At 43.6% G+C, this 12,680-nt stretch overlaps 1 protein-coding gene across 2 annotated transcripts; it reads right to left on the reverse strand.

Annotated features, from left to right (window-relative positions):
• Positions 1-748: 748 nt before the first annotated feature.
• Positions 749-8,580, reverse strand: ACOD1 (aconitate decarboxylase 1). 2 transcript variants are annotated; one of them, XM_030476205.1, is made up of 5 exons: positions 8,518-8,580; positions 6,983-7,144; positions 5,816-5,905; positions 3,615-3,820; positions 749-2,770 (listed from the first exon to the last, which is right to left on the reverse strand). In XM_030476205.1, exons 1-5 carry the CDS (start codon positions 8,530-8,532, stop codon positions 1,819-1,821), a joined length of 1,425 nt encoding a protein of 474 aa, XP_030332065.1. In that variant the 5' UTR covers positions 8,533-8,580; the 3' UTR covers positions 749-1,818. The 2 variants fall into 2 exon arrangements, with proteins under 2 accessions (XP_030332065.1, XP_030332064.1); XM_030476204.1 differs by lacking the exons at positions 6,983-7,144; positions 8,518-8,580 and having other exon boundaries at positions 5,816-6,751.
• Positions 8,581-12,680: the final 4,100 nt, after the last annotated feature.

A 12,680-nucleotide genomic window follows, 5' to 3' on the forward strand; every position in this document is an offset into this window, starting at 1 on the left:
GGTTTTACATCTGTGCATCAAATGGTTATTGCTAATTTTATCCTATTTATTTCTCTTTTAAAATAGAAAACGTGTTGAAGGTTGTTGTGTGTGTGGGTGTCAGCATGTTTTTTTTGCTCATGAATCTGAATGCATTCAGTCTTGATGAGACAGTCCTTCTTGGAGAGGGACTTTTTGCAAGGACATGTAGTGACAGGACAAGAGGAAGTGGCTTTAAACTGAAAGAGGGTAGATTTAGATATTATGTAGTTCTTCACTGTGCGGGTGGTGAGGCACTGGAAGAGGTTGCCCAGAGAAGTTGTGGCTGCCCCATCCCTGGCAGAGTTCAAGGACAGATTGGACGGGGCTTTGAGCAACCTGGTCTGGTGGAAGGTGTCTCTGCCCATGGCAGGGAGGTTGGAACTAGATGAGCTTTAAGGTCCCTTCCAAGCCAAACCATCCTGTGATTCTACGATAATGTAGGAACCCTCCTTGCCCAGTGGGATGATTATCAGTAATTCATATTTGGTGTTACCAGCTATAATTACTGCTGAAATAGCTCTAAATGAGTCTGTATGCCTTCGGTATGGGTGAGTAATTAAATTCTACTTCCTAATCAGAAGGGAAAAAGAATGCAAGTCTTTAAGCACGTATAACTAAAGGACTTAACTTTATAAACCAAGAGTCAGAGGCTTAAGTACAAATTAATACGTTATTTGTAGAAAACACATAAGTTTTGCTCTAATAAATGAAATTACTTGAGGTTTAGTTGGTAAAATGAACCAGCTTTATTTTGTGATTTTTTTTCATGCATAGTTTAGTGCCCTAAGGAAGGTACACTTTACATATTCTAGAACACGTGCTTTGATCTCACAAATGTGAACAAAGGTGGCCAGCCTCTCTAATAAGCACAATCCGGCAAGGTTTTGTACTCCTGAAGAAACTAGAAATTCCCAGAATTCGTTATCAAGGTAAGCTGAGAGTCACTGTGGACACTTAATTGTCTCAGCATAAGAAGCGATAAAAGATCTCTGTCACTACTCACAACAAGTGTACTGCAGTCCATGCTTTGCAGTGCCTGAAGTAATCTAAACCTGTCACCACTAGTGCTAATCGTGTCTTGTTGAGCGAAGGCCTGGAGTGGGAATACAGCAGCAACAAACCTGTACCACAGAGCAGGCAAAAGAGGGGACTGGGAAACAACGCGCTTACGATGAGGAGCGTTGAGTTGTGCCTCTTGCTCAGCAGCCTGCATGATCAGGAAAGGCACTAACTTTTACCTCATCAGTGCGACTCCTGACATTGCAGAGCATTGAGTGCCACTACTTTCTATGTGTGCCATGTTTATTTTAGCACAAACATCAAAGTTCAGACGTAACTGATGGCTTCTTCAAGGAGGCTTTAGAGCGAAATCTACAGAAATAAATACGTAAAGGCTTTTATTCTCTGTCCTTCTCGCAGGCGTGTTTCTCACAGACACAGCATTTCTATACTCCTCTGGAAATTCCTTTATGGAATTATTTAGCAGAAGCAAAACATACAGACGTTTTTGGCAGAGGAGCGGGGATGTTTTTGTGTCATGCACAAGGAGTGCTCTGCCTCTAGAGGTATAAAGATACTTGAAGTGCCACCGATCATGCCAGCAGAGGATCTTCTATTCAGCCTGAGCTGTGCATGTAATCACTAAATTATTTACTTTCTCAAACTCCACAGTATTTGACTGAGTGTGGCTCTTGGGTTACACGAGTCCTGTTCAAAAGTGCTTGAGTCACTAAAAAAGAGTTTGCCCTGAATTTTGTGTCTGCTTTGTGAACGTTGTCTTGCTGTTGGCTCAAGCATTCAAAGGAAGCTCAGCTTCTCCGAAAGAGCTCTAGCTGACTGTCCTGATAAAAATGTACTTAACACAGAACAGTCCTCTACTTTTTCCAGATTGTACACTGTCTCTATAATGCCTTCCGTGGCTTCTGCAGGCAGGATGCTGGAGGCATTGGATTGAAATTTTTTCTCCAAGTCCTCCTTTTTCAGAGGTTTCCTCCAGTGCCCATAGAATGTATCACAGCGGTCGCTGATCATGTTGGCATCCTGAAGCATGACACTCACTTCACAGTAAAGACTCTCAAAGCTAGGTGTGTTGTCAGGAGGGTGCTCCAGCTGTGTCTTGCAGAGGAGCTCCCGCAAGGCTGGACGGTGAATGTTCTCAGTAGTGAAGGACTGGACCGACATGCTGCCGTCCAGCAAAGCAGAGCATGCAACAAACTGGAAGGAGTGTCGAGCTTCATGCTCTGAGGTAGGGCTGGGTCTGTTCACATATTTGACCTCTGGGACTCTGAGAATGACTTTCTCAATTTTATCAAGGGGGAGCAAGTTGTTGCTCTCCACAAGCTTCCTCCTAACAGAAGATGCTGCATCAGCCACCCAGTGTGTTCCAAGGTGAGCAGGAAAGTGTTTGATGGCGACATCTTGCTGGTCCAACAGCCAGGGATAGGACTGCAAGGTTGGCAGAGTCTGTGGGTTGTAATCTGTATAAAAGGCACCTATCCCCGACTCCATGTCCAAGATCTGCTTGTTTCCTTGAAGGCCCTGTGATGCTAAGCAAGCTGCTTCCAGTCCATGCTTGGCAGCATTGCCAACGTGGAGGGGCTTCGTTTGGGTTGCTGCATTAGCCAGTGGGGCACCTGCATAGGAGGCAGCGATAGCCAGGGCATTTTTACATTGCAGCTGGTCAAGAGCTAGCAGTTTAGCACAAGCTGCTGCACTCCCCATTGTACCAACCACAGTCGGTGGGTGAAACCTGAGAAAACAAAAATATCTTCATTACCATATTTCAGAAAGTCACCTGAACTCACTATATACACAAGCTCCAATTTCCTAGCACTGCTTTGGAAGGCAGATTGGACCATAAGGAAACATACACTCAAAATTCATGTGTGGTCCTAGTGGAAAAAGTTGTTGCTTTTCCTCTGGAACAAGTTAAACTGGAATAGTACTACTTCCAATAGGTCTTCCTCAGAAAGCAATTAAAACTTTAGAACTGCTCATAATTCAAGGCACTCCAAGCAGAATAATGGCAAAAGCATCACAGTTTATGGTCATCTATAAATTATATGTATTGGGGGAGGCAAGTTTTGTTATTCTGAACTAATTTTGCAAAACTGATAGAAGGAACACACAGAAAATAGCAAGAAGACATTTAGTCCATCCCATGCTTCAAGGCTTTCCCCTAAGCACACCCCATCTTCCTGGGCTCTGCTCTGAGCCCATCTCCGGTGCCTCCCTTCTGCTGAGGGCAAGGCACTGTTTGCAAGCGAGGCATGATCGTATGTATTCATGAGAACCTGAAACCTCTGCTGTTAATCATTGCTCTTTTGCTGCTGTTTTTAGTAGATAGGGAGATCATCACCTCCTTCTTGTAAACTGCTCAATGCTCTCATAAAGAAAGCTATTAGCTAAGCCATAAGGAGTCATGTAAGTATATTTATGTTTAAGATGAACCTTTTTTAACTTCCCAGAGAAACAACATAGAAAATAAGAATAACTATGCCATCTGTATTTTAACTGGCATTTAATTAAGTATCTTAACACTGGGAAAATAAACCCCTTCCACTCAACTTTCTACTTGAAGCATTTCTATGTACCTTTTTGGGATATTCCTGGCTTCGCTGGAGAAGCGCAGCAGCCGGCCTTGCACTTCGATTCCCACATTGAAAGCTAAGAGCAGATCAAGACCTGAGATTTTTTTCTTCTGAGGAAAGGCCTCTGAGAGTGCAATCACAGCAGGAAGCACAGCCCCAGATGGGTGTGTGGCAGGATGCCATGTGTCATCAAAATCCATTGAGTGCACCTAATGGAAAGAGAAGCCTTGACGCGTCACCAGAAATAAACTCTGACTTGGCAAGATTGGCTCAGTCAAATGAAACTACTGTAATCGGTATAAAAAAGGACTGAAGAACTAAATTTTCCTTAGAAAGCAAAGCTTCAGAAGTCCTTCTTTCAAAGACCTTTACTCCCAACATGGCTCCATGAGAAGTGGCAATGCAATACAAATCTTGCCTCAAAGGAGTGCAATTCTAATTCAAGTTGTAGCAGTCTAAAACCAATACGACAATGATTCATCTTTCCTACAATAGGCTTTTGCTGCTTTAATTAGACTGGTATAATTAGAGCAGAAGTTCTAGGTCCACCATATAAATGGTGAATTTTACTTCCCCCAAAACAGTATATAAACATGTTGAAACTACTTCCCCAGTGCTGCAACTGATGCTGCCATTAGGGCTCACACCATTAAAGCTGTACCAGTCTAGTTCATACTGCTAACTTCGAGTTATACCATCAGAGCAGCTTCTTCAGTGCAACCATCCACAGGCAACAGGTACAAGCCTGCAAATGTACACGAGGCTTTAGCCTGAATTCTCAGCACATTGTCACACGAGGAACCAGACTCCCTGGGGTTGCTAGGACTAGGAGAATGCTAGTCTTAAAACTGGGAAAAGCTGTTTAGTCCTTGAGAGTATCCAGAGAGATGCCTCCTCTCTCCCATGCCCAGAGCCCAGCTGCTTGGGAAGATTTTGGGTGTTCCCAGCATGGTAGGAGACCACTCCCAGCAGTGCAGTCAGTGTTTGCAATGTACTGAATGATGGACCCCCACACCTCCCCCCAAAGTTTTGAGAAACCCCAAGGACTTGAGAGCATCAGGGGCAGCACTTCTAATAACACAATATTGCCTCAAAAGCTGAACTTTCATGCCTGTTCACTCATGTCTTAATTCAGAGCAACTGGGAAAGTGGTCAGGCTCCCCAGCGCTCAGGTCTTGCCCCATAATACAGAGGATATGCACTTGCCCCATAATACAGAGGACTGTGTTTCTGAACAGGCAGAGGAAAACACAGTCTCTACCTTGAAAAAATTTGATGCCAGCTTGAAAGATGCCCTGCAGTGTGGGATAAGGAAGGTTGTGCCCAATACCCAGTAAGCTGTGGTCCTGGCATCTTCAATAAGCACTTAGAATCAACCTGTGACCGAGATGTAAGCTGAAATAATCATACACATGCTAAAAGCCAGATTTGAATGTCACATGGGCTGCTAGGAGCTGAGAGGCTCCAGATCTCATTTCCAAGGTAATTCTCTCTACATTGGAAATGATGTGTCAAACTGCACATCTGATCTTGTTGTCACACTAATTCAGATAGGCTTAATATTACCATTTCCTTGGTTGGTCACCTTCCCTAGTTTTGCATAATTGCCAAATTTGTCTACCCCACCTCTTGTGCATCTTTCAATTTCAAATGGTTTCAACCTCAAACTGAATTTAGACAAATGTCTGGGGAAACAGTTATTGCTTTAATGACAATGTATGTGTCCAAAATATATAATTGTCTTTTGCAAACTGCATAACTGAAGATTAAATTGCCTTGTGATATTATATGTGTGTATGTATATGTGCATCTGTCTGTATTTGTGTTTTTCTGTAACTATACTTTGCCAGCTGGCATGAAATTTAGATCCTAGTGAAATCAGCCAGAGCTAGGAGTATCTCTTTATAATGCAGCTGTAGCAAGGTTGTAACAAGCTCTAGAGTTCTGACTTTCGAAAATACCCTCAAGTCCCACATTAAAGGTAAGGGTTGCTGTTGGGCTGGGTCAGGTATATATCATACTTTGAGCTCAGTCTCATTGGAAGAAAGTTGAAGCACATTAGGAGAACAGTCTAGGAAAGTTTTATAGCAGGCTTCAGGCAGAAGAATAAAGTAAACTAAGATTTCAGGAGCTTTCTGTTCTCTCTAGAGCAAGAATGGCACCAATTACTGTGATTTAAGAGCAAACAAAAGAGCATCCCTTACAGCCACTCCATTCACAAAAGCTGCATACAGAGGAGGCAGTCGGAAATCCAAGTGGCCCCAGATGGTACTGGATATATCTGACCTGTAGATCTGAAACAAATTGACATAAATTAATTCGAAGTCCTGAACCCAAGGATAAATGTGTGCTGTATCTCTAATGTCACTGAGATCAGACCATACCCTCTTGGGACCCAAACGTTCCCTTTTATGAGAAAAATACTGTTCTTTCAGAAAGTATGAAAAGAACTCGCTTTCCTGTTGGCTTATGTCCCTTTCCACCCAAACAGACCTCAGGGGCCAGACCAACACCATGCACCTGGCCACTCAATACCTTCACACAATCTGGCCACTGGTATCCCTTCCCACAGCCTATCGGCAGTTGTCTCAATACTGTCATCATCTTGTTGGGGAAGATCTCCAGCTAAAGGTTCTGGTTTTCTACTTTTAATAAGACCCTGAGTAAATGATATACAGCCTCCTGGTGCAAGTAGCCTCAAGCCCCTTTCCTTTTGCTCTGCAGATCTTTGTAGCCAATAAAGAGATATTATAGAATTAAATAAAACAAAATCCCTGCAGTTTGGGAAGCGGCGATCTCTGTGCAAAGGGACTCACAGAGCTCTGAAGCCTGAGTCCAACTGGGCAAGTCTGACTAATAAAATTGGTAGGTTAAATTCCTCCTCATGTGCTCCTCTGTTGGGAAGGCTTCTCCTCAATGTCAAGTACTGCTGTAGTTTAAGGAGAGCAGGACTGGAGGAGAAACATGACCAATGTACCCCAGAGAACAATTATATTTTGGGAAGTAACCCACTGCTAACTCTCCATCCCGTTAACAGTCATCTTATTTCTGAAAGTTGGTGATGATATTTACTTTGCTGATGTTTTTAATAAAATCTCATAGGTGAAATAAAGGAAAAATTCTTAATTATCTGTGCTTGCAGGGTGTTATCTTAACATACAGTCTGTTACAGAGACTTCTGCCCATCCAGAGTTAAATGTAACTTGAGTAATTAAGTTTCCCTGTGCGAAGTGGGAAGAACCCTGTGTCTCTCTTTCCATCCCTCAAAGAATTTCACCATGATGAAGTTTCCCCTTATAGCCCAAATTTTCCCTTACTGTCCTTAAAGCTGAATTTTAGGGTATGCTATGAATGAATGCCAGGCATCTTACCTTGCTGTATTGTGTCACTTTGTGGCAGACCTCGGTGTTGGTACCCAGAAGCCCCACTCCAAGAGTATCCAGAATCATTCGCTTGCTTCTCTGAATGACTTGGTCTGTCAAGTGGTTTGCATTCAAACCATGAATCACATTGGCAAAATTTCCTGTAATTGTCTGGCGGGGGGTGGGGGGGTGGGGGAGAGAAAAAAAAAAAAGAAAAAGCTATTTCTCTTAATTTAAAGAAAACACATTTTTTTTTTCTTCCTTTTTTTCCCTCTTTCTTTCAGTTTCAGACTACTGCTTAGTATACTGGCCATTTCTATTGCCCTGCCCATGCTACATGAATTGCATCAGCAAAACTAAGGTTTTAATTCTTCCTCTTTTTATTCCCAGAAATGCCACGGTGTTATTTATATTTTATTTATACTTTCATCAGTGTCTTTCTCTGTTCTGTATTTCTGCTGCTTCCTCCTTGACTTGAGTCCTTGAGGGTAAGCACTACAGGTGATGTAACTTTGCAAGATATCTTCATCTCTGCCTCTATACATATACACACATACATAAACCAAATAGCAGCAAAACCCGCCTGGCTTTCTATAGTACCTTTTTATTGCTATTGAAATCAGTGGGAAGTAGCATTTCAATCCTGTGCAGCCACTGCCACACAAGGAGGAAAGATTTAATCTCCCTGAGTAGCAGAATTACTTTCCCAAATCTTGCTGAGCTTGGAGCTCAGTAGGACCAGCAGCTCTACCTTGCGCCCGCTGCTCCCAGCTCCCAGCTCTCATTGAATTCATGCTCAGCTAGGGTTCCCGCTTTTCTCCAGGACAAGATCTCACCTATTTGAAAAGCAGCGGCTCCTTATTCCTGGCTCCTGCTGATCTGGGAATTATATTTCTAATTTTTTTTCCCCACCCTTTGCTTTCCTATTGAGCTTGACCCATTATGCAAGTTCAGCCTGCTTTGTGGCTGGAGCTGTTAGCTGCCATTGATACATCTGTCAGAAACTAATCTAGAACTTCCCTTCTCTGACCATTGGAAACATCCCCATAGAGAGGTATATATTATTTACAACTAGTCTACACACACGTTTGCTTTTTTTATATTGGTATTACTGAATATAGCTCTTCTCTCTTTTTGGAAATTGTCTCCTTCCATTTCCCTTCATCCTTCCCCTTCTTCTACTCCCCTGCACACATCTACACAAGGTGGTATTTCCTCTTGGCCTTCATTTTGCTAAGGTAAACAAACGAAACAGTGCTGCTTTCTCCTTTATAATGTAGACTAACCCCTACTATGCTAGTAGCTTTTCAATGCGTTGCTGGATTTCTATTGTATAGTGATGGTGACCAGAACTGTACCCAGTATTTCAGACAAGTTCTCACTCAGCTTTGTATTAAAGCATTAAGACTATCTTGAGGAACACAAGTCATTTAAAGGGGGTGAACCACATATCCCATGGTGTAGTTCCCTAAAACATAGAGAGTGAGGATACAAAAGCTTGAACAGAAAAGTGCATCCTACAATGCAAAGAAACAAGACAGTACCTTTGCCCACATCATGGAGGGACGGTGCAAGGTCCCAGGGAGATGCAGCAAATGAGCGGCAGCCAGTGAGCAGAGGAAATAATTCTCTCACTATTTATATGGGTAAGTCTGGGGTGGGGAAAGAAATATTGGGCCTTTTTTCTTGCTCATTTTGTCCTGCCCATTTCCTCTTCTGCCTGGAAATGTTCCTTTTTCTTCTTTCTTTCAACTTTCCTCTAACAGTACCATAAACTGCTGGGACATATGCTATAGGGCTTTGCCAGTCATGTTCACATGTTGTGTAAATTGATATATGTGATATTTTATTACCAGATAGAAACCAGTATATTAATTTAAGTGTTGTACATTTGTTAGTATGGAAAGAAGAGGTCATCAGGTGTGTCAGGCTAACTTTGGGGAACCACAGTAGTCCATGGATAACTCTACTGGTTGGGTGAGTAATCAGCCCAGTACTAGACTACAGGATGGCAGAAGCTGTTTTAACTTAAACAATCTGTTGTTTTGTTTTTTTCTTCCTTCACTATATGTCTCCTCTATAATATGTAGAATTCAGACATGGGAAATGTGTGCCATGAGAACTTCAGAACATAAGCTGTATTAAGGCAGCTCTTGGGGCTTGGACTAGACGACCTTTGAAGGTCCCTTCCAACCCAAACTTTTTTATGATTCTATTATTCTGTAATTCTTGGCATTTAATAGTGTTTTAACAGCATGAATCACTATGTGAGGCCATAATTTCTACTAGCAGGTTTTCTGCATCTCAGTCAAGGATGTTTTCTCTGAAGAAGGAGGCGATTCTCCTACTACCAGTTTAGGGATCTGGGGGAATCCCAGACTACTGCAAAATAGTGAGTCAGAAATCCCTGCCCATTTCATCAGGAAGAGAGCAGATCCCAGAGGAGAAGGAGCAGATGCCACTGAGTAATTCTGAAGTGAAAAAGTAATGTATGTCTGAAGCTTGGGAACCTCCTGGATTAGAGGACAAAGCATCAAGTCTTCTCAGGATTGCAGTCTTCTGCTTCCATGCTGAAGCACTGCCTAAAAGTTACTGTAGGAACCTCAGCCTTTTACTCAGCCTAGCCTCAAATAATTTTGTAAAGCTGTATCTAACTCCTGAGTGCTTCCAGGTAGAGACCAGCATAGGTCTATAGGTGAAGTTAAACACTGATTTGAGAGGCTCTTATTAATACTAACAGGTCCTGTTTCAGGCTGCATCCTTTCCCCTTTCCTGTCTCTGGACATAGTCCTCTTCTTCCTCCTTGTGCCAGGGCTGATGCTGAGCAGACTCTTTTCTGAGCTGGTCCAGCCTGTCTCCAGAGCCAGCTCACGGATTCTCAGCTGTCAGGCAAAACTGAGTTTCTTGCCTCAGAAATGCAAAATTAAATCTAGCAGCACATGTGGAGGGAGACAGAAGAAGGGCTAGCAGTATTCTGTGAAATTCTGGGAGGGCACAAGCAGGTAAAAAGAGATGAGAGGGCATCAGCTGTTCTTGAGCAAGCTCTAACCCAGACATTTGCCTATTTTGCCTGTGCCTTGAGCCAGCTCTGCTTATGGATGTCATCTTCAGGTGCTAACTTGATGCTGAAAATTGCACTGGTTAAGTTTAAGAGTGCCTTAAATGATAGAAGCAGTGATGTGTCTTTTCTCAGATTTAGCCAAAGAGGCTGAGGCCCAGGACTCTTAAAACCCAGCCCTACAAACATACACAATTTCGTATGGTCTAACCTGCATTATGTGTAGGCTCCATTTAAAATCTCGTCCTGTCCTTCTCTTCAGTATGAGCAGCTGTTCAGCATGGCTACTAAACCTCTTCCCACACACATTTCTTCTTGAGTATACCACAGCTTCCTCACTCATGTATGCATAACGTGCATCTACATACAATATGCAAGCAGCATTTGCTAGTTCGTGGACGAGATGTGCATTTTGGCCAAATCCTGACCCCATGGGGAGACAGAACCAGAATGTTCATCAATGCATCTTCCTTTCCCCCTCATTTCCACACTAAGGAAAACCTCACAGGTAGCCTGGATGTACTGAAGGATTACCTTTGGTGCTGATAAAATCCAGCCCAGCTAAGACAATTACTCACATAGACAGGTTTGGCAATGGTTAGAAAGGTTAATAGAAGTTAATGCTATTAGTCTCAAAAAGGAAAACATCTTCTTAACTTTCACTTTTGTTCTTCCCTCCAGAAAATGGAAGAAAATATCTAAATCACAGAATGACAGAACCACAGAGTGGCTGAGGTTGGAAAAGACCATCTGGTCCAACCTGCGTGCTCTAGCAGAGCTACCCACAGCAGGTTGTCCAGCAGTGTGTCCAGTTGGGTTTTGAATATCTCCAAGGATGGAGACTCCACAGCCTCTCTGGGAAACCTGTGACAGTGTTTGACCACCAAAAAATTGCATATTCAAATCCTAAAGTCACCCCTCTTTCAGTCATTTTCTTCCCTTACCTTTGGAGTATCAGTTATAGCCCCATCCTGTTTCTCGTTTCTTCCTCAAGTGAGACTGAAGTGAAAATTTTAATATCTCCTGGACCCCTCTGTGCTTCTGGATGGCACAAAGGAGACACCACAGCTTCACAGCCAGTTAAGGAGAATTTTCCTCACATAAGAAACAATATGGGATCCTTTTCATTTCCCCTGACAAGTCCAATGGATGGAACAATGAATACAGCTGGACGCCTGAAAAGCATGAGAAAACTATGCGGTAATGCAATTCCTGATTAATTTATTGCTTTGACTGCTCTAATACAGCTGGCATTATACTGGAAAGCCCACCATCAGAATTGGGAAAAAAACCCTTTTTATTCCATAGGATATAGTTCCAGGGGATATGGTCCCATGGGATATAGTCCTAGAGCGCAGGGGGGCCCAAGACTGCTGGTTGATATTCAAGGATCACCTGCTTTGTGCTCAGGAGTGTTGCGTTCTGACTAGAAGGAAGTGCAGCAGGAGGGCCAGGAGACCTCCATGGATGGACAAGGAGCTGCTGAGGAAACTTAGAGGGAAAAAAGAAGCTTACAGAAGGCGGAAGCGAGGACAGGCGGCCTGGAAAGAATATAGGAACATTGTCCCGGGAAGCTAGGGACCAGGCTAGGAAAGCTAAGGCCCAGCTAGAATTAAATCTGGCAAGGGATGTGAAAGATAACAGGAAAGGATTCTATAGGTATGTAGCAAACAAAAGACAGACTAGGGACAATGTGGGCCCTGTCCAGAAGCTATCGGGAGAACTGGCTACCATGGATTTGGAGAAGGCTGAGGTTCTTAAGGACTTCTTTGCCTCAGTCTTCACCAGCAAATGCTCTGACCACATCACCCAAGTCTTGGAAAGCAGATGCAGGGACCGTGAGAATGAAGACCTTAGGCCCACTGTAGGAGAGGATCAGGTTCAAGACCATCTTAAGAACCTGAACGTGCACAAGTCCATGGGACCTGATGAAATCCATCCGCGGGTCCTGAAGGAGCTGGCGAATGAAGTTGCTAAGCCTCTGTCCATCATATTTGAAAAATCCTGGCAGTCAGGTGAAGCTGGAAGAAGGGTAATATAACCCCCATTTTCAGGAAGGGGAAGGTAGAAGACCCGGGGAACTACAGACCAATCAGCCTCACCTCTGTGCCTGGCAAAATCTTGGAGCAGTTTCTCCTGGAAAACATGCTAAGGCATATGAAAAACAACGAGGTGGTTGGTGACAGCCAACATGGCTTCACGAAGGGGAAATCCTGCCTGACCAATTTGGTGGCCTTCTATGATGGAGCCACGGAACTGATGGACAGGGGCAGAGCAGTTGACGTCATCTACCCGGACTTGTGCAAAGCGTTCAACATTGTCCCACATGACATCCTTGTCTCTAAATTGGAGAGACATCAATTTGATAGATGGACCACTCATTGGGTAAAGAACTGGCTCGATGGCCACACGCAAAGAGTTGTGGTCAACAGCTTGATGTCCAGTTGGAGACCAGTAATGAGTGGTGTCCCTCAGGGATCGGTGTTGGGACCTATCTTGTTCAACACCTTTGTCGGCAACATGGACAGTGGGATTGAGTGCGCCCTCAGCAAGTTTGCCGACGACACCAAGCTGTGTGGTTCGGTTGATACGCTGGAGGGAAGGGATGCCATCCAGAGGGACCTTGACACGCTTGTGAGGTGGGCTGAT

The sequence above is a fragment of the Strigops habroptila genome, chromosome 2, assembly GCF_004027225.2.
Source record: "Strigops habroptila isolate Jane chromosome 2, bStrHab1.2.pri, whole genome shotgun sequence".
Lineage (NCBI taxonomy): Eukaryota > Metazoa > Chordata > Aves > Psittaciformes > Psittacidae > Strigops > Strigops habroptila.

Coding starts and splice junctions, on each gene's coding strand:
- ACOD1 (XM_030476204.1), bottom strand. CDS start 6,127: ATGGTGTTGGTCTGGCCCCTGAGGTCTGTTTGGGTGGAAAGGGACATA. Junction 3,821..5,815: donor CTTTTGTGAATGGAGTGGCT/GTAAGGGATGCT, acceptor TCTTTCCATTAG/GTGCACTCAATGGATTTTGA. Junction 2,771..3,614: donor GCCAGGAATATCCCAAAAAG/GTACATAGAAAT, acceptor TTGTTTTCTCAG/GTTTCACCCACCGACTGTGG.